At 42.1% G+C, this 24,198-nt stretch overlaps 2 protein-coding genes across 5 annotated transcripts; one reads left to right on the top strand and one right to left on the bottom strand.

Annotated features, from left to right (window-relative positions):
• Positions 1 to 554: 554 nt before the first annotated feature.
• GATAD1 (GATA zinc finger domain containing 1) lies at positions 555 to 11,201 on the bottom strand. 3 transcript variants are annotated; one of them, XM_077302937.1, is made up of 6 exons: positions 11,141 to 11,201; positions 8,377 to 8,441; positions 5,012 to 5,137; positions 2,588 to 2,647; positions 1,711 to 1,894; positions 555 to 983 (listed from the first exon to the last, which is right to left on the bottom strand). In XM_077302937.1, exons 1-6 carry the CDS (start codon positions 11,151 to 11,153, stop codon positions 793 to 795), a joined length of 639 nt encoding a protein of 212 aa, XP_077159052.1. In that variant the 5' UTR covers positions 11,154 to 11,201; the 3' UTR covers positions 555 to 792. The 3 variants fall into 3 exon arrangements, with proteins under 3 accessions (XP_077159052.1, XP_077159051.1, XP_077159050.1); XM_077302936.1 differs by lacking the exon at positions 11,141 to 11,201 and adding an exon at positions 9,048 to 9,110; XM_077302935.1 differs by lacking the exons at positions 8,377 to 8,441; positions 11,141 to 11,201 and adding an exon at positions 6,717 to 7,135.
• On the top strand, positions 7,443 to 23,723 carry LOC143820303 (protein lifeguard 1-like). 2 transcript variants are annotated; one of them, XM_077302933.1, is made up of 12 exons: positions 9,351 to 10,249; positions 11,165 to 11,285; positions 12,268 to 12,336; positions 13,386 to 13,745; positions 14,707 to 14,785; positions 16,668 to 16,721; positions 16,965 to 17,055; positions 18,312 to 18,349; positions 18,439 to 18,526; positions 19,636 to 19,725; positions 21,800 to 21,847; positions 22,519 to 23,723. In XM_077302933.1, exons 3-12 carry the CDS (start codon positions 12,279 to 12,281, stop codon positions 22,666 to 22,668), a joined length of 1,056 nt encoding a protein of 351 aa, XP_077159048.1. In that variant the 5' UTR covers positions 9,351 to 10,249; positions 11,165 to 11,285; positions 12,268 to 12,278; the 3' UTR covers positions 22,669 to 23,723. The 2 variants fall into 2 exon arrangements, with proteins under 2 accessions (XP_077159047.1, XP_077159048.1); XM_077302932.1 differs by lacking the exons at positions 9,351 to 10,249; positions 11,165 to 11,285 and adding an exon at positions 7,443 to 8,585.
• Positions 23,724 to 24,198: the final 475 nt, after the last annotated feature.

Below are 24,198 nucleotides of genomic sequence, written 5' to 3'. Positions count from 1 at the left end.
GACTGAAGTACCTTATGTGCTTACATATGTGCATTTCTGTTCATAGGTATACTGAAGTTTTTAAGTAGGACAAGTGGATCAAACAGCTACATTGTAAAAACACAAGTTTTTTTTGTCAGTGAGTGCTTATAGATTACAAGTATTTGTAGAACTGGTGTGGTAAGTCAGCAAAATGCAGTCGTGATCAACTATTTCAATAACTTCTCTGGCCTATCATGAAATCAGTTTCCAAAGGCTCCCCTACTTCGCATACCATATTCAGTACAGACTAAATGGTTATTTACAAGCCTGCATTGTCACATGGGGGTTCATTCCTTAGTTTTATTAATCACCACCTCCAAAGGCTTTTCCTAGCCAGGTACTTACTGGTTTATATCTAAGTTTTCTAATGGGTTTTCAACCCAGAGCTAGGACTGCTCATAGAGGCGTTAACTCTTTTAAAATAAAACATGGCTTTTCAGCTGGATCTCTATACCCATTCACCCACACGCACATCAACACTGCATTCTAATCATTAGATCTCAGTTCTTTTGCAGACAGACATAAACACTCTCCAGAAAGTAACGTTTGTATATTTCTACATAAAAATGAGACAAATACAAGGCGTAGACCTCAACAAAGGTAACGTACTTCAGAGAAAAGAAAAGTTTTAGAGAAGCTGAAGACTTGATTTTAACAAAGGCACCCATATTTTTTTTTAAATAAAAGCCAATCCTAGGGTAACTTAATACTCAAAAATTGGTAATAAATTTAATATATAAATATATAAACACAATTTCTCAAGCTGACAGCCTACAAGCTGCTGGCTGCAGTTTCCTTGATTGAGATTGCTGGAGTAGGTCCAACATGAGTCCAGATATAACCTTTTTCTGGCCTAGTAGGGATAGTAGGAAAAGGGGATGATCGCGACTTGAAATACTCCGATGGTGCATGACAAACAAAGTCTAAGTATTCGATTTTCCTTGGGAGATCTTCTTCTGGTCCTTTAGTTAAAAAGAAAGAAAAAAAAGTGGGGAGTTAGCTTTTTATCCTTCGAATAGGTACATATACATAAAATTCACTAATTTATTTCAAGAAAGCAGTTCCTTCGTCCCATCAACTACACATCAAGCTGCATAAATTGGTAATCCACTTGCATTATTTCCCTCCCTCCCCCTCTACCATGTCAAATGGGGAAAGGTCCCATTTGTGGACCGTAAGGAGGACATAAAAACTATATGGGACAGCTGAGAGACAACATCTCTGAAAGAGAGGCTGGCAGCACACAGAATGTACAGCCATGCTCTTTAGAATTACTTAAGCAATGCTAGAGCAGGGGAGAAAGCCAGATATTTGCCAAGCTACAACAGATGAGTGATCTTTACTCAAAGGTAAGAAGAAAAGAGACCCATGTTTTATGTGTACATACTGCCTCTTTCCACAGAACACGGTCAATGAAATCACATTTATGGCCACAATGCAGACCAGCACAATGGGTGAGATTATTGGCTGCTTTTCAAATATACAACTTTAATCCTTGGTTCATTTTTCTTTACACTGCTAGAATCCAGTTTGGAAAAGCAATCCAGGTCAGAGTTGAATGGCACCTAATGAGCTAATCCTAAGCAAGAAAACCAAGACTAAAACTACACAACTACACCACAAGTTGTGCTTTACACAATGGTTTCTCAGAATCACTTAAAACATAGCATTTTAGGCCTTGGAACTTACCTATTATGTAAGTTGCAGGGTCAAAACAGTCTTTGGGGCTAGCTGTTGTAGGAATGAGCCATGTTAAAGCGGCACTTTTTTCACAGTACTGGTCTTGAATAAACCCTCTAATTTGAGCATAGTATGTTTTACCATCCTGCTCATCAATTACTGAAACAACATCTCCAATCTGATAGTAAACTCCCTAGAAAAGATATAGACAGTTAGAAGTTTTTATTGTTCTTTTAAAGATAAGACTTTAACAGTTATTGTTTAAGTCTATATTCAATTAATCTTTTTGCTGCTCTTACTGATCTACAATTCTGCCCTTTTCCTGTACCTTTATCTCAGATAGAGCACCATGCTTTCTTGTTTAAGGGCATCTTTGGTGTCTCCTCCCAACAAATGAGAGGAATGCTTTCATCTTTATTTTCCTTTTCTCTCAACAGCAATAACTGGGAATCAGCGGCTTTGAATTCAAGCTAGATTGCTACCAAAATTGCTCAGCTAGTTTAAAACTCAGATATCAATACGTGATCTACCAGACTAATGCTCTTTGAGCAAGTGGACAGTACTCATGCATTAAACAGGAACTGTATAACAACACTCATAGATTTGGATACAAACAGCCACCTTTGCAAGTGGAAAATACTCATGCAACGGGTGCATATGTTCTGTAATTTACTTCTCAGTTGCAGTTTTCTATGCCTCTTCAGATAATCTTCTAAATCCAGAAGCTCACAGATTTGAAGAAACATTTTAGATTTTGAGGTTTCTTTGCACTTCAATGGTCTTCTCATGTAATTTTTAAAACTCTACATATTAAAAATACTCTTAATATCAGGTTTAGGTAACGGGGTAGTATGTTTGTGAGATTTATAAAACTTAAAAGCCATACCTTATGAAAGATAGATTCTGCTGTAATGATAGTGGCTACAGACTCTGGAGCTTTGATGGGCTTAAAAAGAAAGTACAATTATTAATGTACAAAGAACGTATATGTGCTACTATTGTCTGAAAAAGTATACTTTTTTGTGAATTAGCATTTGCCAAGAAAAAATATTACACAAAAAATCTTTGGACAACTAGATTAAAAATAAACATGGAGACAAGTATACTTTAACTGCAAAAATAAAAAAAAATAATCTGAATATTTTCATGGTGTGCTGTGGCTGAGAAAGCTTTTCAGGATTTTATGTACTGCTTACTTTGAAGATCTATACTGAATTAGAAACAGAACTGCATCTCATTTAAAGTCAGCCATTTCACACATCGTCTTGGATTACAATAATATACTGTCTATTTTCAAGTAGCTACATGTATCTATTTCAGTCTGAGAATCTGAACTGTGCTGGTAACATGAAGTAGTAATTCAGGCTGTTGCTTTCAATATGTCCGCATACTCTGAACCTATAAGATGTAAAGCTACCCTGATTTGGGAATACATGCTAAGTACATTATTAAATACTAGATTTCAAGCCCATTTTAATTTGAAATAAAATGGGCGCTAGATGGGCTGGGGGGGAGAGCCCGTCCCCGGCAGAAGCCGGAGGGAAAAGGGGGGTGGGGTAAGGAGGCTTCTGTCGGGGCGGAGATCTCCCTCGCGGTTGCGAGGGAGAGCTCAGCCCCGGCAGAAGCCGGAGGGAAAAGGGGGGCTGGGAAAGGAGGCTTCTGTCGGGGCGGAGATCTCCCTCGCGGCTGCGAGGTAGAGCTCAGCCCCGGCAGAAGCCGGAGGGAAAAGGGGGGCTGGGAAAGGAGGCTTCTGTCTGGGCGGAGATCTCCCTCGCGGCTGCAAGGGAGAGCTCAGCCCCGGCAGAAGCCGGGGGGAAAAGGGGGGCTGGGAAAGGAGGCTCCCGCCCCCCCACCCTCCCCAAAGGCTCCCACGGCGTCCTGTCGGCCCCGGGAGCGGGCTCGCCGGGCGAGGCCGCTGCCAGGGCCGACAGAAGGCCGGCTCCCACCACCCCGACCCTCCCCCAATGGCGAACGGCGTTCTCTCGGCCTCCGGTGCGCCCTCGCTACCGCGAGGGCGCTCCAGAGGCCAAGAAAAGGCCGGCTCCCACCACCCCGACCCTCCCCCAGCGGCGAACGGCGTTCTCTCGGCCTCCGGAGCGCCCTCGCTCCGGAGGCCGAGAGAAGGCCGGCTCCCACCACCCCGACCCTCCCCCAGCGGCGAACGGCGTTCTCTCGGCCTCCGGAGCGCCCTCGCTGCCACGAGGGCGCTCCGGAGGCCGAGAGAAGGCCAGCTCCCACCACCCCGACCCTCCCCCAGCGGCGAACGGCGTTCTCTCGGCCTCCGGAGCGCCCTCGTTCCGGAGGCCGAGAGAAGGCCGGCTCCCACCACCCCGACCCTCCCCCAGCGGCGAACGGCATTCTCTCGGCCTCCAGAGAGCCCTCGCTACTGCGAGGGCGCTCCGGAGGCCGAGAGAAGGCCGGCTCCCACCACCCCCACCCTCCCCAAACGGCGAACTGCCCCCGAAGCGCTCACCTGTCGCTGTGCGGGTGAAGCAGGGAATGGGGAGCCGCGCTTCGCGCGGCTCTCCATTGCCTGCTTCGGGCGGGATGGACACTCCGAGTTTTTATCCCGGACCGGTCCCGCCCTAACTCCTCCCCACTACCCCTTACTCCTTTATACAGTCCATGGCGCCCGTGGCGCCACGGGCTGTGTACAGATTATTAAATAAATAAATTAAATTTGCCTATTTGCAAATGTGGCAAAAGTAAAGTAGCATTTGTGACACTGCATGAAGAATTTAAGCAGCTCCATAGTCTTTTACTTGGACCCACTAAATAAAACTTAAAGGACTGCAGAAATTGAAGCGAAAGGTATGCAAAAGAGATATGACTGAATCCAATGGGCTCTTTCAGATAGATCAGTGGTCTGCAACCTTTCTAAGGCTGTGGACCAGTGGGGGGGGCGATCCGGTGGCTGTGCATGCCAATTTCAGCACACATTCTAAACCATTACGCTTCCTATCCAGCCCAATTCTAGTACTTTGTTCTGCTTTTTCCCCCCAGATCCTTTTACATCTGACATTTTTTTACAGATATTATTTCCATAACACATCCTTCTATTTGCTTTGTGTGATACAAGCTTTTACTGCAAACTATCATGCACATCTCTATCCTAACCAGAACCAATTCCTGTGCAACGAAGCTGAATTCCAGGGAAATTCCTGTGCATTTGGTTTTCCTTACACAGAATTTATAACCACCTAGAGAAAATTCTGTTTGAAGCTAACCTTAAAGTGGAAGGTTCCTGTACTGGTTACAACATTGCTGACGGTACACAGTTAACAGTAATGAGAATCCATAATTATCTTACATTTTTTAGCTTAAAAATGTGCCTTCTCCCTTTTCCTTTAGTGGAAACTTTCTTTTCAGCTGCAGGAGCAGACTTGTACTTCGTGTTCCTCAATCGAGCAGATCTCCTATGAATTTCTTGCTTACTCTATGGGATGCAAAAATAAGGGTTGATTGAGCATGGACATGATCAAGTGCACCTAAAACAATAATGATATCCTACAGGAGACTGTAGGATCAGTCACCATCATGGCCAGGAACAAAATCTTCAGCACATCCGAAGTCAATTTATTTAGACATTATGAAAAAGCTTATTAAGTTTAGTGAGAAATTTGGGGTACTCGGGAGTTCCAGTAACTCTTAGGAATAATGATGATGTTAGCCATTCAGTCAAGTTTAATAACAAAACAATTTTTGTTTTGTTATTATGGGTGACCTTGGGCTCGCCACGGCACTGATAAAACTGTTCTGACCGGGCAGTGATATCAGTGCTCTCTCAGCCTCACCCACCCCACAGGGTGTCTGTTGTGGGGGGAGGAATGGGAAGGCGACTGTAAGCCGCTTTGAGCCTCCTTCGGGTAGGGAAAAGCGGCATATAAGAACCAACTCTTCTTCTTCTTCTTCTTCTTCTTATTTTTGTATACCCTACCCTTTCTTTGGAGCTCAGGGTGGGTAAAAACATAATAAAATTCAACAAAATCATAAAACCCTAAAAATGATAATCTCCATTATCCCGGAGGGGTAGTGTTTGAGTTATGGGAGCTGGTTTTCCTCAGTTCCTCAGGACCAGTACTTTTTGGTGTTCTCTCGAGGCCCCAACCTGGTAAAACAGCTCTGCTTTACAGACTCTGCAGAACTGGTTAAGGTCCCACAGGGCCCCGATCCCTCCTGATAGAGCATTCCACCAGGCTGGGGCCAAGGCCAAAAAGCCCTGGTCCAGGCCAATTTCACTTCTTTTGGACCAGGCATCCTAGGCAGACTTTGGCCCACCGGTCTTAACACTCCTTAAGGACTGTAAGGAAAAGGCGGTCCCGTAGATATACTGGCCCCAGACCTTTTAGGGCTTTAAACATTAACACTAAATACCAAACCAGAATAACTAAATCCAGGTTTCGGACTCATGCAACCCCCCTCCTTCTCAGAGTCCCTCAGTCACTTCTAAGGTGACCATCACACCTCTCTGCCAAACTGCGCTGCAGCTGTACCTACACCCCACAAGTACGAAGGCAGCAAAAGCCGTTCAGTGGCAAAACCAGACGCGCTTCCTAAGAAGCGACACTAAAGCCAGCGCCGCGACATCCGTCCCCAACCCATTTGGGACAGCGCCGTCCAGCCTTAACCTGACACATACTTGAGAGCAAACGTTTTGGAGTTCGTCGCAGGGATGCTCAAGCTGGGGCTCTCCAGATGTCCATGCACTACAATTCCCATGAGCCCCTGCCGCTGGCTGCCAGCGGCAGGGGCTCATGGGAATTGTAGTGCATGGACATCTGGAGAGCCCCAGCTTGGCCTCCCCTGCTCCCGAGTAAACCACCACCCGCTTGGGCTGCAGCGCTGGAACGCCCGTCCTGAGAGGGAGTCGCTCCTTTATCCTTCCTTCCTTCCTTCCTTCCTTATTCTGTCACTATTTACGGGAGGGCCGCGCTCCCCGCTTGCCCTGGCAGAAGCCCGCCCAGCCCTGGCAGAGGACCGCGGCGGCCCGGCCTAAGCGCCGGCGGAGGCCTCACCTGCTTCCCGCCGCCGCCGCCGCCGCCGCTCCCGCCGCCGCCCCCGTTGCTGTGCTGCGCCGCCGCCGCTGCGGCCGAGGTGGTGGCGTAGGCGGATCCTCCGGCGCCGGGCGGCCCTGGGCGGCCCGTGCAGCTGTTGCAGAGGATCTCGCCCTGGCCGCCTTTCTTCCACATGGACGAGGAGGTGGTGCGGCACACGCTGCATGTCGGCTTCAGGCCTAGCGGCATCTCGGCGCCCCGCGCTGCCCCGCTCGCGCCCCGCGCCACGAAAGCCGGCGACTCGGCCGCGACGGATGGGGCGGGGGGAAGCGGCGCTGGCTGCGGCTCAGCGAGGGGGAGACGCCATAGCCCCTGCCCTCTGCCGGCCGCCCCGCGGGTTGCAGGACACCGAGGCCGCCCCCAGCCGTGCGTCTTCCGGCGTCGGCGTCTCTGAGGGGAAAGGCCGGCTCTTTGCATGTGGCGCCCAAAAGCCATGGGCCCCAGGCCCGGCTGCAGCCAAGCGCGCCATATTACCCCTATAGGGTCGCAATGGATCTCCTAGTCAACCTGTGGCCCTCCAGATACTCATGGACTACAATTCCCATGAGCCCCTGCCAGCGCTTGTTGGCAGGGGCTCATGGGAATTGTAGTCCATGGGCATCTGGAGGACCACAGGTTGACTACCCCACAAGGCAGGACACTTATAACTACCTGCCTACCCACAGTGACCTCAATTCTATATGCTTGGGGAAGCCTCCTAGTATGCAGAAACCCATGTTTTGTTGGTAAATTAGGTTCCTTGCACTCTTTATCAGTTTTGCTTATCATAGAAAGAACTTCTTGGTTCACAAAGGATTAAGTGGAGAGGAATAATTTCATTGAGAGTTCATCCCCTAACATAAAGCTGTTCAGATTACTGCAAACTCTTAGGACGGTGATGCCCAATGTTGTAATGCCCATGGGTGCCATGATGTCCAGTCCACCTGGAACCCATTTTCTGCTTTGATAACTGATTTAGAAATATTACATATACACATCCCATTCCTTCCATCCAGTATTGTATAAATTCTCAGTGTGCTGAGTAGGCAATTTCCCCATCTGCTGTTGTCTTTTCCTTAACTTACTGCTGTCAGTATTCTGTACCTCCTAGACCTAGAGTATGCTATTTTTTTAATTAGATCACTGTGGGTGGGCTTTTTCTTTTTCTTTACAAAATCATAAAGAATCCCTCCAGGGTTTGTGGCTGGCCTGGTTTTACTATTTGAAACAACAATTCTGATGATAGACAATTATGTTGATTGGTAGACGATATAGGCCAGTTGGCACTGACCATTTAATTTCTACTTTAAATATGAAAAATACTTCAAAAAGTGGCATATTAAAATTAGCACTAAGCATAGATGTTTAATTCCTATGTGATAAGTATCCTTGTAGAAAGTGTTTGTAGGATAACTTCCTATTTAGTAGAAAATGCCCTTGTCTCCAGATCTCACAACCTACAAATCTAATCCTGTTTACCCAAAAACTTAGTGACAGTGACTTGAGCAACTTGTTAGGATTATAAACCTGTTATCCTAAATGTACATATATAATCATTGGGACATACTTACAAATAAATATTTTCAAGAACAGAGTGTAAATGAGTGTTCCAAAATCTGAGTGGTACTTTAAAGAATAGTACCTTGTCTGTAGACAAATAAAGGACTTCACAATCCAGTGTTGTCAATCCCATATTTTTCATAAAATCTAAATTAATCCAAAAAAGAATAAACATACAAATAATGAAGAACTTGACAAGGGAACACAATAAAATAATTTATATGAAGGTACTTCAAGCAAATCACCTTGGTTTCTACGTTAATAACTATGTGATATTTGCAGGATATTCAGGTAAGGCAAATGAAATAGAATTATTTTATTATTATTCAATTAATTGACAAAAATAGGATATAGACATATTGTGCTGATATATATAGACATATTGTGCTGACATATTGTGCTGATTAGCTACACAATATCAAATACTGATACACCAAACTAAACAGTGATTTTATCAAATTATATCTGTTGCACCTCATCCTGAATTTTATCATACTAATATATGATGAGCATTGATAATTTCATTGTAAATCTATCAGAGGTATTATAAGCTTGCAGAGGTATTCAGACTGCACATATCATTAAAATAACTTTCAATAAACTTTCAACTTTGTTGCTATGTGCAGCTTAGCTGTTTTTAGCAAGATGAGAGCCATTTTCAGTCTAATCCTTCACTCTCCTTTTCTTTAGGCTTCATGGGTGATAAATAACCTGTCATATTAAAATTCTCATTTAGTATAATATAGGCCAAACCTTTTAATCTGTGGGTAAAATATATAAGATCAGCCTTGTTGGCCATATACCTTCAACATATATCTAAAGAACAAAAATAAAAAGTTTAGTGTAAGATGCCACTGAAATATTGTAATAAAGCTTTCCTTCAGGCCCATTAATATCAATCTTCACCAAACATTTCTGCAAATCCAATCCCGTTTATTTTAAAATTTCTCTTGTACAAAGGTCTTTTCCCATTTACTTGTGAAACTCTTAGCCAAATTATCTAGATTTAACATTATTAATGTACAAGTGGGGGGCTGCGACACTTGTAGAAGAGAATCCCATCTCCCCCACCCCCACCCCCACCGCTGAGCTTTGGAGCTGGGTGGCAGTAATTTCTGGGAGCCACTCTGGGCCCAGAGAGCCTGCCAGTGCATGCCACTGCAGAGCCCAGAGTAGTTGTCATCAGTGCCCTGAATGGTTCCCAGTATCCACTGCAACCCTGGCAGGCCCCAGAGCAGCTCTCAAATGGCCCGCTGTAGCTCCCAAGCTCTACCATAAAAATAAGAAGGAAAGAGCACTCTCAGTTCTTGCACAGAGAACTTTCTGAGGGATTTAAACCTCTATGGTTCTTTTTTTTTTTAAATTCAGGTTTTCTCTGCAGTCTTGAGGAATGCCATAAGTTTGCTGAAAAAACTGTTTAGCCTCTGTTTGGCCCCAGTCCATAGGTTTAGCTATCTGGTTGGAGGCCATTGGTGAATATGATATAATATTCTATTCCATACTGTCTTGTTTTTAGACAGCTAGCATGATACTATGTCCAATTTCTCCAGCTGTTTATCTTCCTGTGATTTAGTTTATCTCCCTATGTTTTACTTCCCACAAGCGTTACAGTAACCTGGTCCCATTCAAAACAATGACCTTTGATACTTTGAGGTCTTAAGTGAGTGATACCTTCAGTTAAAGAGGATGGCTCACCCGCTAAAAGTGCTTACATTTGTAATTTGGAGTATCAAAGCGAATCTGTAATGTGACCAATTTTATATATTTAAATCAGTAACCTATTTGGCTAATCAGACTGAATTACCACTGATCCCACCTTTCTGTTATGTTCTCAAACACATGTAGAGGATTCAGGGAAAAGATCTGGGACCTTTTTCCCTCCATTTTGTGGTTGTAGAAGCTACAAGGGAAATTCTAGCTACTTCAGAGCATCTCCAAAAGCCAGTACAAATAAGGTAATCTCTTCCCATTAATTCTCTGGGATTATTAGTTAGCAGAATGCTCAAGGTACATAATGCAGCTGAAATGATCTAGCTGGTGAGTGTGCTGGTAAGAAACTGAACAACGGAGCTTCTTTATCCTTTCATACTAATGGGATTTTTTATTATAGTGAACTCCATTATAGATTTAGGATTCTAATATAGTCTAACTAGCTGGGACTAATGGAGATAGAGGAGGCATGTCCTGTTCTCATGATGCCAAAATGGAGAGCCTAGGGCACAGATCATCCTTCCCATCTCTCTTCTGCTTCTGTCAGAGAATCTTCCTCCCTTCTGGCTTGACAGCTCTCTCACACACACTGCCAGACTCTCCATCTTGTCATCAAGAGAGCAGCATAGTATAGTGATGAAAGAGCAGCAGACTCTAATCTGGAGAACTGGATTTGATTCCCCACTTTTCCCCATGCAGCCAGCTGGGTGACCTTGGACCAGTCACAGTTCTCTTAGAGTTGAGCTCTCAGAGCAGTTCACTTGAGCTCTCTCAGCCCCACCTACATCTCATGTTTGGGAGAGAGAAAGGGAGGAAAGGCCACTTTGGGCCTCCTTGGATAGTGAAAAGCAGAATATATATTTTAAAAGCTCTTTTTCTTCTTCCCAGTACAGACCCTAGTTAACTCCCATGCTGCCTTCCTTCCCCTAGCAAAATCATAGGGCATTCTATATGGCCAGTGGATTGCAATTGTCTTGGTAAGAAATAATGCAGGTCTCGTTTAGCGTGACCAATACAAGCACACACATCTCAAATTAATATGAGACTATGATAGGTAGGGTGGCAATCTGGATTAAGTACAGGTGTATGAACATGGTATGAAACGAACAGTAGCAATCCTTTTTACTTGCTATTACCTTTTTCTCCCATCTTTTCTCCAGTCGCTCTAGCTCTCGTTTACCAACTGTCAGTTTTAGAATTCTGCAGCTTGAATCTTCTGTATATCATGTTGCCATAGTATCCCTGTTGAAGGTAAACGTAAAGTTACCGTTTACATATCTGGTAAGTAACCAGGATTAGCTGACTATACTTTTAATGGTGGATCAAACAGTGCCACTCATCTATATTAACAGAATTTATATAATATTATATAAAGAGCACCTTCATCTCACTGTCAATCTCTGTAAAATCACTTGAGTGACTTGCTACTTCTACATCAGACTACACAGCCAATCTGATAAATCCACAAATTAATTTATTTACAAAATGTATATCCTACCTTTCTGGGTCAGAAAGCTGGCTAACAATTTAACGCATACAAGATAAAATTACCTTTTAGATTAATCCCCCTTAAACATACATCAAACAGTTTTTACAGAATTAAAAAGAGTTAAAACACATAGAAAGCATAAAAACATTAGATATTTATGAATCAATAAAGCAGTCATGTATTCTGTCACACAATCTCCTGATGGATTGATTGTTAATCGTCAGCCTTTTCCCTCCAAAAATCCTGTTCAGTTCACAATTTTTTACTGAAAAGTCGCTGTCAAAACCACGTCAGTGTCACAAAAAAGTGTCAGTGTCTGGGAAACTGTTTGTATTAAATGAGTCGTCTAAATCAGGGGTAGTCAACCTGCGATCCTCCAGATGTCCATGGAATACAATTCCCATGAGCCCCTGCCAGCGTTTGCTGGCAGGGGCTCATGGGAATTGTAGTCCATAAACATCTGGAGGACCGCAGGTTGACTACCCTTGGTCTAAATTACACTGGATGTGAATAATCTTATCTGCGAAATGATTAGTGAAAAACCTGGTTCTGATTCTGAGATTGGGCAAAATCAATAAAACCAATAATCCAAAAGAATTAAACAAGAGCCCCAGACCATTTCTTCATTAGGAGTCATACCTTGTTTTAGCCTTGCTTTGGATTTCCTTTGGATGCTGCAAGTCGACTCTGGTGTTTCCACATTTGGGTTTTCCTCCCCTTATTTAGTTCAATAAAATGTATTCTTTTTTTACATGGACTTTGAAATCTGACCAGAAGATCTATTAATGGGAACTGATAGCATGGCCACTATGCATGGACATTCTGATCTAAGAGAAAAATTGGGTAAGTGTTGTAACACATGGGAGAAGATATAACTGTGGGTGTATGGGTTCAGCTTGGAAGGACGTATATAGACAGCCTTCTAGAAGTGGATAAAGATGGCTGACCTAGAACAGCACAGAAACTGAGGACCAGACAAGGTGAAATTTTCCCTGTGTTGGGTCGGAGTTCACCTGTCAGACAGGTGAACTAATTTACCAGGCATTGCAGGGGCCCAGTTTGGATTGGGCCTGTGGCACAGGGGAAGAACAGGCTTCAGCCTATTTCCTCATACAATTTTCTTGACCCTAAATGGTTCCAGTGGCCATTATTTGCCTTACTGACACCCATTATGCATGGCAGCAGCCACACCGGCCTGCTGCCAGACATTGTGTCGGGGCAGTATGCGTGCCTGGGATGGAAAGCCTGATACGCTGCACGGAAGTAGGGCCATAGAAGTCTTTCCTTGAACAGTCACAAGAGATGGGATCTCGTAGCTCTGACACCAGAAAAGTGGGTGGGAGGGAGTAGCTGGCTGCCAAGCATCTTCCAAAGTGAGTTTGGGGTCATAACAGAGTGGGCAGATCCTTCAGGAAGGATAACCAGCAGTGGAATAGGCTGCCTAAGGAGGTGTATGGCCCCTTCCAACTCTATGATTCTATGATACTATGATTCTATGAATACTTGATGGGAAACCCTCAGCTGTAGGGTGGTACCAACCTGCCATGATGGAAAGCAGTAATACATGACTGGAACTGAGATGGTAGCCACTGGGGCACTCCAAATCTCGCCACAGGTCTTGCAGGAGGTCAGAGGATTCCATGAGGCATTCACAGTTGTTGTTGGTGGGAGTCTCCAGAAATGTTAAATCAAAATTGGGTGCTGAGTGCTGGGTGCTGAAGTTTGAGAGTTGCTGTCTAAAGCTTTAATTTTTTGCTGTTGTATGTAACGATGCAGTCCTGAGGATTGCTATCTGCTTTTAAGCCCATCAACATTAATGGGCTTAAAAGTGTCTGATTCTGCATAGTATCATACTGCTAGCCACCATATAACATTTCATTACTATTGTGAAGGTGTAACCAGGATGTACTTGTCCAAGATAGAAAATAATCTACTAGCAAGCTTTCATGGAAACATAGGACCAGTACTATACATCAAATATCAGCATCCTGGTGTAGATTCGCCTACAGATTCACTACCAGATGAGCACTCGGAGAATAAATCTCCACAAGAAGATACTCTACCTAGCAACAGTCAGGAAAATGCAGTTGAACAGCAGCCTCCCCATGTCCACAGAGAGTATTCAGGAAAACACATAAAAACAAGCCATTCACGTGGCAGACATATAGGAAAATGGTCACATAAAAGAGCCCACGAACTGGAAACTCTTGGTGAAGATGAAGGACCCTTTGCAGAAAGCAATATCCGCAGAGGTAAGTGGTAACAATTTTCTTTTGACAATTCTATTATGAAAGTGTACATCTGGGCTGATTCTGCACTTACTTTGTTTATTCCATTGTGGAGCCTGCTGAATTCAGATCAATTTGAACTCGGGTTTTCCTGTATATCCCTTCCCACCATTGAAACAGAAAATGTTCTGCATGTGATTAGGGAAGCTCAGAACGGGGGGGGGGGGGGGGGGCAGGAGCCAAGCACAGCAGGAGCCTCTTTCTTTTCTTTAATGGGGGGGGGGAATAGGATTGGAGGCAGCAGAGGAGGGGAAATAAATCCAAGAGGCAAATCTCTGCCAAGAAGGCTTCTGGAGCTTCTGCTGAGAGAAGTTAAGGCTTCCCCTTTAAGTGAAGCTTTGCAACCTGGGAACGAGAAAGCGTTTGAAAAGCCTCAGGGCTTTTCTACAGCATTGGAGGCTAGAGGCAGCAAGTTAGCTCGGGGAAAAGCAGAGAGCTGCACCTTTACTCATGCTGATGATTTTTCAAATATTGAGGGTTATATCCACTCCAGGATATCGCGGGGGAAAGGTAGGGTCACTCATGCCTGTTGCAGATGAAAAATTTAAATTGCTCAAAATCAAAATGGAAATTGCATTCATTGTAGACGGCAGGGATTGAATCGACCTAGGATTGGAATAAAAGCTCCATGCAGATTCAGCTCAGGTACAGGAAAGTTTGGATTGGTTCATATATCACGTGAACCCATGCTTTAATTAAACAAACTATGGTTAGTTTTTCTCAATGTGGGTCATGCCACCAACTATGGATCAATTGTTTTTAAACAGTTATTTTTTTAACTTTGGTTAATTGTTGTGTCCTCTATGCTGTTCCACATTAAAAAATGTGCAAGCACAGATGATCTGCAGGGAACTGGTTTTTATATTATCCCCTTGATAGACTTTAAATTGAATACAGTTTGATTAATCCTGTACTGTTTCCCTAGGTTTCATCAGGAAAATATATATCATATTGACAGTTCAGTTGGGATTAACTGTTGGCATAATGTGTTTATTTGTCTACTGGTATGTATAAATTAATTACCATAATTTTAAGTCATTCCAGGTGCAACATGCTGGGTTACAAATTTGTTCTGTCATGGCACAACTTGCTATCTTAACTAATGAAAGTGTCACATGCCATTTTATATTCTGTACTCTACTAATACAATGCCCTTTTCCCTATATTGCAGTGAACCATGTGTCAGTGATAATCAGTTACAAAACCCCACGTTCTATCATTTTGTCTTGATCGTATGTCTTTGCATGGGAAAGCTTTGTCAAATTGTTTTCAGTTGCTTCATAGGGAACTGGTCTATCCAGCTGCATTTGTCACAGCTGCCCCAATGTTGCACCAAATAGTTCCTGCAATGACTATATAAAAAGTAGACATGTAGGTATTTATTGGGGAGCTGCACCAATTAGCCATTTCAGGTGCATGTCACAAAATGTTTAGGAATGTGACTTTCTAGATTTGTATGTTGACAGTGAGCAACTGTGGCAAGACATTGGCATAGCACCAGCAAATGCATTAGGCCCATGAAACGGTATTTGCTCTTGATTGGCCACGTGGATTATGGTGGATTACAATATCTTAGTCTCAGCATGACTGTGGCATGTATCTGTTTACATGTTTGTTTACATCTTTGTTTTGCATTCTTTGGTAGATCTTTGGACATTGTATATGTGTGGACATCTTTCTTTTCAATAAATGCTTTATCATTTTATTTATTTATTTATTATACTTATATGCCATTCTCCCCTTTCAGCTCCCCTTTTTGAATTCGCATAGTTCTTTGTGCCACATAGACCATTTAAAAATGGGTTCCAGGAAAAGGGTGGTAGTCATTTGGTAAATTGCTAATCCCTCAGTGCTGGGCAAATGCTGTAAATGCAAATTCCACCAATATTGCTGCAATATTCAGATTCTTTATAAGGTATATCTGTGCCTTAAGAATTGCTTTAACAATGTGGTCCAATAAAGAACTTGTTGGGCTAGTTTCTAAATCAAAACCAATTATTTTACAAACTTCTATGAATGTCCCCCCCCCCCAACTCTCACAGTTGGGTATGTCCAGCAAATATGTATTGATGTAACTTCTTATTTCTTAATATTTCTAACATTTATATGCCACTTCAGACACTATAAATAATCTTTTTGGAATACGATAACATCTGAGAAATACCTTCAGAAAGTTTTTCTTAGGCTTCACTGTTTCCAAATATAAGTATTAGTAACACATTTTATATACAGTTGCTAAACTTTACTAAGCATTCTATTTTGTTTCCTAATACAGATTAACAAATTATTGTGGTATAAATTTTTAAGCCAGAACCTACTTTGTCAGATGCAATTAAAATACTAAGGAAAATATAACTAGATGTCTCTCCACCTCCCCACCCATGCTGAAATTTGAATATAAGATCAACGCCAGAATTACTCTGATCCAAGAGGTCAGATTCGGGGCTCTCAAAAGGGCTTTTAGGTTAAGAATGTTGAAATCTATTTTGAAATTTTAATACTTTTCTGTATATGTATTTTATTGATCTTAGCTGCCCTGAGCCTATTCTAGGGAAGGACAGCCAATAAAGCGAATAAATAAACAAAGGGGGGATTAATCTTTTCAGGATGTTTTTAAAATTATAATACTATAGATTAGTGATTCCACTGATAGATTTTGTTGAAATTATGTTTGTATTGTCTCGTTTTTCTTTTAAAAGATGTTTTTCCAATCTATTTTCTGCAACACAGAAGGGGTTAATATATTATAAACCGATGAAATTCTGAATCTGCTTGTTCTTGTTTTATGGTTTTTAAACATTTGAGCTCCCATAATAAGTAATTTATATTTTTTTGTAGATTTGATTTTGGCCTTAACCTCTTTGGTTCTCTCTTGTTTTGAGCCAGGACAGTTCTTAAAATCTGGGTGCGAAGGCGTCCTTGGTTTTGTTATGCCCTTTTGTAAGTATACCATAATATATATGTTTATAACATTATATCTCTTCCTTGTTGAAACGTCTGAATCTTGTTTCAGTAAAATACTATTTAATGTTTATTATCATAACCATCTATATACTTTGATGTACTTCAGTACCTTGTCAACTAAATGTGTTTGGAAGTGCAGATGTAAAATTTCTTGAAACATTATCTTCAACTGTGTGACATTTTGATCTGTAAAATTGCAAAAGTTCTTTGTCTTTTTAGACCAGCAATCTTGATTATGGCTATTACCCTTGCCTGCTGCGATCAGGCCCGTAGAAAAGCCCCACTGAACTATATCTTGTTGTTAATATTTGTGAGTATGTGCTGAATTTTATGTTTTATATAGTTCTATACCATATTAGTCGAAGCAGATACATGACAGGCATTTGGCTGGGATGTCACTCCAGTGGGCAGTATTGCTTATTTCAGATGAGTAGGGCCACAAACTGGCTCTTATACAAACAGTCCAGCCTTCTTTCCACTAGGATTTGCTGAAGCTGGAGGCTGTTTATATTCTAAATATGGTAACACAAGGCTGGAATACTTATCTCTGTACTGAATCTGGAAGTAACAGAGTAGTACATGGGTAGGGAATTGCTGTGCAGGGAATTAAAACTCAGAACAACCAGCTGTAATAATAAGAATCGCACAAAGGGTTTCTTGCATCATTTTATTTTTGTTGGTTTGTTTTTGGTTATTTGCCACTCCCAGACCAGCCAGCTCATGGCAGTTTACAAGAATCAAATACAATACAATAAAAGCAATAAAAACCCATCTCCCCGCCATCCCCTCAACCTATCAGTCCCTAAAAACTCCATAGCTCCCTTTTGCCCTGGCGCCTCAAGGCGGTGCTCAGGGAGGGGCCTTGTATTTCTTCCTTGCCCTGGCCTCAACCAGACACCTGGTGAAAATGCTCCATCATGCATGCCCCGCGGAACTGGGTCAGCTCTGTCTGGGCCCTCAGCTCTTCCAGGAGCTAATTCAACCAGGTGGGGGTCAGAACCAAAAAGGCCCTGGTCCTGGTTGAGGACAGGTGAACCTCATGTGGATCAGGGTTCACCAACTGGTTCAAACTCACAGAGTGAAGAGCCCTGAGAGGGGCATAGGGGGTTAAATGGTCCCCCAGGAAAGTTGGACTGAGACCATGTATGGCCTTAAAGGTCAAAACCAAAACCTTGAACTTGATCTGGTATACAGCTGGATCTGGTTTTGAATCTTCTATAACAGCAGTCCCCAATCTTTTTGCGGTTGAGGACCGCTTCCGGGGGTGTGGGAGAGCCGGCGGCCAGGGCACCGCATGCACGCAGCAACGGCGTGCAAACACGCATGCGCGCCAGAGTGGCCGCACATGCGCGTTGGCACTAGCAGGGGGCGCAAACGCGCATGCGCGGCAGCCCCGCACATGTGCATTTGCATCTGAATGATTGATGTGTTTGAAATAATGATTTGATGGGTTCATGTGTTTGCAGACAGGTGAATGGAGGCAGAGAGAGCATTACACATCCAAAACCTATCCCCATTTAATGAGTACCTACTTGTATGTAATTTTTTTTCTGTATTACTTTATAGACAATTGTTGAAGGTATGTTACTTGGATCAATTGCAAGGTAAGTTGGTGACTAAAGTTTTAAGGAGATGTTGACTAAAGGTTTTAGTTTTAAGTATATACAGAAACGTATATATTCTTGCCTTTCAGCTTCTTTGACGCTGAAGGGATACTGTGGGTTGTTGCTGGCACAGCATTGATGACACTGGGCCTTTCTGTCTTCGCTTTTCAGACAAAAGTAAGTACTCACTAATAAAGTGTGCTATAGTAGCATTTGGAAATGTACTTTTGGGGAGATTAACGATTATGTTTGGGTCTATTTTAGTTATTTATTTACATTATTTATAATCTGCCTTTCTCACTGAGAGCCAGCTTGTTGTACTGGTAGTTGTAGGGCAATGTCTTCTAATCTGACGAGCTGGGTTTGATTCCCTACTCCTGTACATGCAGCCACAAAGGTTAACCTTTGGCTAGACACAGTCTTGATAGCACTGTTCTCATAGATCAGTCTCATAAGAGCTCACTCAGCCCCACCAACCTCATGGGGTGCCTGTTGCAGGGAGAGGAAGAGAAGGCAGTTGTATGCCACTATATTGTATATTGTATATTGTAAAGGTGGGGAAATATTACTTTAGCACTTAGCTTGATTGAAAATACTTGATTGGGTTGGAACAGGGATTTCTTGTGCTAGTCGCATCATTTCAAATATTGTTTTCTTTTTCTCCCCAGAAAATGAATGAAATTACTTTGGTGGATATATATTTTGTAAGAGGGATAGAGGATATTCCCTTTCCAGAGATCCATAATAGGAGTGTGTGAAAAAAAAAATCAATGTATTTTCATATATCTGGAATGCAGGGAGACATTCTTTTCTTATGAACATGCAGGATCTGTGTGGCTTTTGGTGTTATGGTACTTTGGGACCATTACTTTCAATGCGAATCTATAGAGTCTGGGACAAAAATGATGGCACCAAATTTGCATAGAACAAGTTCAAGTGAAAAGGAGCTTTCTTTTACATAACTCCAAAGTAGGTCTGTCTCAGAACAGACACTTATTCCTATGGTACCAGACACCAGCGAAGGGGGGTGGGATTGTATTAATTTCATTTTCTGATTCTTACAGTGACTGATTTTTAAAAATCACCTTTCCACTGAAAACTCTGCATCGGCTACGCTTCTCTGTTGTGGTCTGTTTCTTTTCACAAAGTGAGGAAGGAGAGATGGAGTCCCTCTTTCCATGCGTATCTTTGACTAGAGAATTTCATCATGCTCAACTCTACTCCACAGGTGCAGGGAGGTATGATTTATTGAGAGGTGCCAATTCCAATTTTGTTTTGCTTTTTAGTGGGACCTCACCATCACATCTGGAATCCTGCTGGTTATGATTCTTGTGTTTCTAATTTCTGCAGTACTTTGTGCCATCCTGAAAACCAAGGCAAGCAATGCATTTTTTTCTTGTGGCCTTTTTTTTGGGGGGGGTGGGGGGTTTGCATTTAAAGACCATTGTCCTTTTCAAAGTTTGTTGAATGCTGGTCTTTTCAGACACAGGCTTTTCTTTCATTTAAAGGCAGGGCTCTCAAGGTACTTTATTCTTTCGTGCCAGTCCTTATTCAAATCGCACTGCAGGTTTTATTCTACACTGGCCTCTGATTTTATAAATGCTGAAGCCACCATCAGTTCTGTTGAACTGCCATGAATCAAAATGAGTGGTGGGCTTTATAAGGGTAACAAGCAAAAAAAGACAAGACCTAATGAGGTTACAATGTGCAGTTCAATATGATGGGAGGAGAAAAGGAAGATGGCGGTGAAGATAAAGAATGTGTATTCAGTTCAGTTTCACCTATTTAGGTTTAATTTCAGCGGCTTCAGTGTGGTTGGGTGGTATAAAGGTCAGCATGATTCAAGAGAGATGCTGATAAATGATAGTAAAGCGTAGGCATATAATGGCATTTGAGGGCTGAAAGAAATGCCAGTTGCTGTGGGGGATGGGCAACGAGGGCTAACTTTGGACTCTGTGCCCTACTTGTAAACATTCTAGGAGCATCTGGCTGGTTGCAGCAGAAACAGGATACTAGACTAGATGTCTCCGGTCTGATTCAAGCAGGGCTCATTTTATGAGAACTGTGGAAATGTCAAATGATAAGTATAAGCAGGTAGGATAGAGACCCAGACCCTGAAAGAAACAAAGCAGCAAAGGGTCATCAGTTGTTATCAAAGGTAGCACATACATTGAGGACTAATGACAAAGCAGACCCTTTAGTTTGACATCAAAAACATTTTTAATGATTTTAGTGATGGCAGTGTGGCACGGAGGGCAGAAGCCAGATCATAGTTCAGCATAAGAAAGTAAAGACAGCAATACAATCCAGGTGATAGTTAGCAGAGAAATCAGATGGTAATAGAATGGCCAGCGAAAGTGTGGCTTAGTGGTAGAACATATCTATTTGGCACGCAGAAGGTCCCAGATTCAATCCCTGGCACCTCCTGTTAAAAGATCCACAAAGAAAGAAACTTCAAGAAGGACGTAGTTAAAATTGAAAGGGTACAGAGGAGAGCGACGAGGATCTGGGGCCAAGGGACCAAGCCCTATGAAGATAGGTTGAGGGACTTGGGAATGTTCAGTCTGGAGAAAAGGAGGTTGAGAGGGGACATGATAGTCCTCTAAGTATTTGAAAGGTTGTCACTTGGAGGAGGGCAGGAAGCTGTTCCCGTTGGCTGCGGAGAAAAGGACGCGCAGTAATGGGTTTAACTACAAGTACAACGATATAGGCTAGATATCAGGAAAAAAATGTTCACAGTCAGAGTAGTTCAGCAGTGGAATAGGCTGCCTCAGGAAGTGTATGGCCCCTTCCAACTCTATGATTCTATGATTCTATGAATACTTGATGGGAAAGTTTTTCACAGTCAGAGTAGTTCAGCAGTGGAATAGGCTGCCTAAGGAGGTGGTGAGCTCCCCCTCACTGGAAGTCTTCAAGCAAAGGTTGGATACACACTTTTCTTGGATGCTTTAGGATGCTTAGGGCTAATCCTGCGTTGAGCAGGGGGTTGGACTAGATGGCCTGTATGCCCCTTCCAACTCTATGATTCTATATGAAATACCTTAGCCTGAGATCCTGCCAAGCTGCTGCCAGTCAGAGTTGACAATACTCCCACTGATGGACAAGTGGTCTGGTTCAGTATAAGGCAGCTTCATGTATGATGGGATACATAAGTAGATTTTTTTACTGTGCGATATGCTTTTAATCATAGAACCTGGCAAGCTGTTGGCACTGAGTAGATATTGATAGTGTTTTGAAAGCTTTTATATACAAAAACATTTCTATTGGTTTATTGGAAAGCATACAATTATTAGTGACTAAAAGGGAAATGTTGATGCTATCAGATATGGGTTTGATGAATGCCTTTGTTTAACAAATCACTAGCATTCTCCTGTTGTTTGAGGACAGTGTGGATCCTAAAATGCACGGACCGTTTTTGCTTCCCACTGATTGTAAACTCTGCCGCTGCAGGTGCTGATAGTGTTATATGCTGCAACTGGAACATTACTTTTTGCCATCGTAAGTCTTCTCTACTTTTTGTTCACCTTCAAGAAAATGGAGACTGAGTTTATTAGGACACACAATACTTTAAAAAAAAATTGCAGCACAGAATATTAGGCAGAAAAGAAAAAAATAGTTCAGGGTTTGATTATTTTCCTCTGAACTGAATTATGAGAAGGGCCATTGAAGAACTTACATAGTTAAAAATTTTAACATAAATTTTTTACTCAGTACTGGACAAAAAGGATTTCTAGATTTAAATCACTTTTTCTTGGCGTGATATTAGAGATTTTGAAGTCAAAGACCAGTGGCCCAAGCTGTTTCTAAAACAATTTTTAAAAAATGCTTGTCTAAGTATTCATTTTTTGGTGCTCTTGTTTCTATCGGACAATTTTTTGGCACTCAGAAATCTCCATATCAGACAGATTGTAATAAACTGCTATTAGAGTTAAAATTAAAAGCAACTTTTCTCCTTGGATACATTCCAAGGGGACCCATCTTTTTCTATGCTTCTAACACAAAGATAAAAGCTGGCAACAGAGGTAAACTAATAGGAAGTAGTAGGGGCAGGAACATGGATTGTTATATTAGACTGTTTTCAGCATAAGTAACATTCACAAGCAGATTCTATGAAACTAGTAGCATATTGTGAAACTTGCTTTTTGTTTTGTTTTGTGGTTCTCTTAAAGTATCTGGTGGTGGACACCCAATTAATGCTGGGAAAGACGCACCACTACAAACTGAATCCCGATGAGTATATTTTTGCAGTCCTGAATGTCTACATCGACATTGTGAATATGTGTTTATTCATACTACAATTCATTGGTTTTATGAAGTAAGAATTTGTTGGTTTTATGAAGAATGACACATGTAGGCTGAGATGGTGCAGAAGAAGCAAGTATGGTGAGTCTATTCTAGCTCTGTATTAACAACAGCACTAACTTAAAACACATTTGTAATACAATTCTGTTTAACATTTTGCAAATACAGTTTAAACTGGAATATATCATCGCTTGTGTAGTAGTGTACATGTCTGGATGTTAAAAAACCTCAGTGTAATTTGAATAAATGTTCTGTAGACAGCTTCAAAATGTCATTGACAAAGTTGTTCAGACTCTAAGGTACTTTTTCAGTTCCTCTGAGGAGATTATAACATTGGTGACAAAGGACATATGTTTGGCCTTTGAAGAGAACTTATTTTTATCCTACTTTTCAATCAGAACCAACCATTAAAAATCAATTCAAATTTTGCCTAGGTGGGCTGGATTCAGAAATTCTTTCTTTAAAAAATGTCTTTCTCCTAGCTGTCAATTGCCATGGAAAGCTGTAAGAATCTTGGCCACTTCTGGGTCCCACTAGTGGTAGTTGTCAGCTGGGGAAGGGGGATCTCAGGTAGAACTGAATCCAACCACAGTTCAAATCATGGATCCCCAACCTTTGTGAGCGTGTGGGCACCTTTGGAATTCTGCCACAAGCCAGAGGGTACAACCACAAAATGGCCACCACAGGAGACAGGGCCAGCTACAAAATGGCTGCCCACTTTCTAAAAACACTTAAGAGGGCACCACAGCTCCCACAGGCATCATGTTGGGAACCATAGGTCAAAGGCTCCCCTCTATCCACTTTTTGTGGATAGAGGGGACATAAGTGTACCTCTCTGTTCTTAAGTTCAGTAAATATGAGCAAATATAAGCACTAATTCACATAAGCATGCATTATTATTTTCTGGTTACAACCCAAGGATTTGCAGAAGTATCAGCTGTTTAAAGCAGAAAAAGCATGGACTAAATACAGACCCCTGTTCCCCATTCTGAACAGCTGAACTTAAATAAAACACACAGTGATTATGGTTAGACAGAAATCATTCCCAGCCTAGCTTCTGAGTAGATCAGGCAGATATGTCATCAGTCAAATAATTCAGCAAATAAACTGCTTCTATTGAAAAATGTAGCTTTTGACAGGTTTTGTTTCCAGTATTTGATCTATGATAACTATTTTCCATCAGCCTTACTTGTCATCAGGCAATGGCTACAGATGAGTGAATGTGCCTAATACATTACAAGGACAGGATGGAAATGGCTACAGCAGTACTGTGAGGACTAAATTAGACCCCTAGTCTTTATTTTACCTACTTTGTTCTCCAAGGAATCCATCCAAGTTATTGCAATTTAAACTGAATTGTTCAAGAATAGTTAAAATTATTTTTTGTCATCGTCAGCTTTATGGTAAATAATCTCATCAATTACTTTTGGAATATCTCTGTATAGACTATTTACTGTAAATGTTGCAGCATGTTTCAGATACCTAATATTGGGCTGGATCCATGTGTGTCATTCCAAGGCGTGGCAAGTATTTTGGGTTCTTAGGGC

Source organism: Paroedura picta, chromosome 11, assembly GCF_049243985.1.
Source record: "Paroedura picta isolate Pp20150507F chromosome 11, Ppicta_v3.0, whole genome shotgun sequence".
Classification (NCBI taxonomy): domain Eukaryota; kingdom Metazoa; phylum Chordata; class Lepidosauria; order Squamata; family Gekkonidae; genus Paroedura; species Paroedura picta.
The sequence above is the reverse complement of the archived record's forward strand: the minus strand, read 5'-3'. Positions and strand labels throughout refer to the sequence as shown.

Bases quoted from the DNA above. Each gene is read 5' to 3' on its own strand.
- LOC143820303 (XM_077302932.1), top strand. From the start codon at position 8,477: ATGAAGAACTTGACAAGGGAACACAATAAAATAATTTATATGAAGGTA. The intron at 13,746-14,706 runs GTAAGTGGTAAC...CTGTTTCCCTAG, and splicing joins AGAAAGCAATATCCGCAGAG to GTTTCATCAGGAAAATATAT. The intron at 21,848-22,518 runs GTAAGTCTTCTC...GTTCTCTTAAAG, and splicing joins GAACATTACTTTTTGCCATC to TATCTGGTGGTGGACACCCA.
- GATAD1 (XM_077302935.1), bottom strand. From the start codon at position 6,944: ATGCCGCTAGGCCTGAAGCCGACATGCAGCGTGTGCCGCACCACCTCC. The intron at 2,648-5,011 runs GTAAGATAATTA...TTTCTTTTTAAG, and splicing joins ACATTTTTAAGCTAAAAAAT to CCCATCAAAGCTCCAGAGTC. The intron at 984-1,710 runs GTAAGTTCCAAG...TTTTAACTAAAG, and splicing joins CCCTGCAACTTACATAATAG to GACCAGAAGAAGATCTCCCA.